This window comes from Volvox carteri (assembly GCF_000143455.1).
Source record: "Volvox carteri f. nagariensis unplaced genomic scaffold VOLCAscaffold_302, whole genome shotgun sequence".
In the NCBI taxonomy this organism is placed as follows: Eukaryota; Viridiplantae; Chlorophyta; class Chlorophyceae; order Chlamydomonadales; family Volvocaceae; genus Volvox; species Volvox carteri.
The window spans coordinates 4,857-5,897 of record NW_003307834.1 but is presented as its reverse complement, the minus strand read 5'-3'; the positions used below and the strand labels follow the sequence as shown (position 1 = coordinate 5,897).

General features: G+C 56.4%; 1 protein-coding gene across 1 annotated transcript in view; it reads right to left on the bottom strand.

The window, feature by feature from the left end:
* Nucleotides 1-1,041, bottom strand: part of VOLCADRAFT_101034 (uncharacterized protein) — a gene marked incomplete at both ends in the record, with an annotated part of 9,578 nt that overhangs the window by 6,280 nt on the left and 2,257 nt on the right. The window contains one exon of the mRNA XM_002959499.1: nucleotides 3-528. Within this exon, the coding sequence (XP_002959545.1) occupies nucleotides 3-528 (526 nt within the window). The remainder of the gene's footprint in view (nucleotides 1-2; nucleotides 529-1,041) is intronic.

The following is a 1,041-nucleotide window of genomic DNA, read 5'->3' as shown; positions in this document are numbered from 1 at the left end:
ACAGGCACCAGAACTCCGAGCTCCTCGAGACCAGCATCCTCCGGTGTGTTGTCCGCTTGTGACACTCTGGGTCCATTGCCTGCCACTCCTTCATCGCTTGGTCATCGATATGCCTCTCGGAGGTGAGGTTGCTGAGGTAGTTGACCCAGGCCACAATATTAGCTGCTCGGATGGACAACACCTTGGTGCTCTTGAGCTTTTCTAGCAGCTCCTCCTTGCTGCTGACGACATCCATGCAGAGGACGGTGATGTTCTCCGGCAACGACACAGCAGGGCATGGGATGGTGTCCACCCACTGATCGAGTGATGGGTTCGCCATGGCTATCTTGTGCATTGTGACGGTGATGGGCTGCAAGTCAGGCGGCCGGTTCTTAACCTTAAGCATGTAGATCTGCTGCTGCACATGGCCCAGCCCCAGTATGTTGGCTTCCAGCACGGTAGGCCACTCCAGATGCTGCCCATCCTGATTGATTTCCGGCACGTCTCCACCATCATAGCGTGCGAGAGCAGCCTCCGGGATGCGTCCGCCTGGATGCGGAGGCAGCAGCCACAGGCAGGGCAGACCAGCCAGAATAACCAGTGCGGTTGTGTGCATCATGCATGAACACCCAGCACACATGATCGGCAACGAAAGCACCGCATGCAAATTCTCATGAAATGCGTATGTCCCAGCAGCCTACCCCAGAACCGGCCACAACGAACAACATCCCACAGGAAAGCAGCCGCCAAAACCCATCAAATACATATGTTGCCACACATTCGTTCCCCCGACCCAGTGTTTAGTGCTTACATTCCAAGGCATGAATGCAGTCATTGCACATCATGATGATGTCGTCGCCAGCCTCGTTGGTGTGCACTGTACAATTCTCCCCAGAGCGCTCCACATGCATGCAGTACAGCACTAGCCACACACCCAGAGCAGTGGGATCCGGCCGTGGCTCCATGCCAAGGTTGTGGCGGCCACGAAGGGAGCATCCATTCCTCATGCTGGCCGTCCGCGTCTTGTGGCCGTGTCGCATCCACTTCTGCTTCTTCATCGGA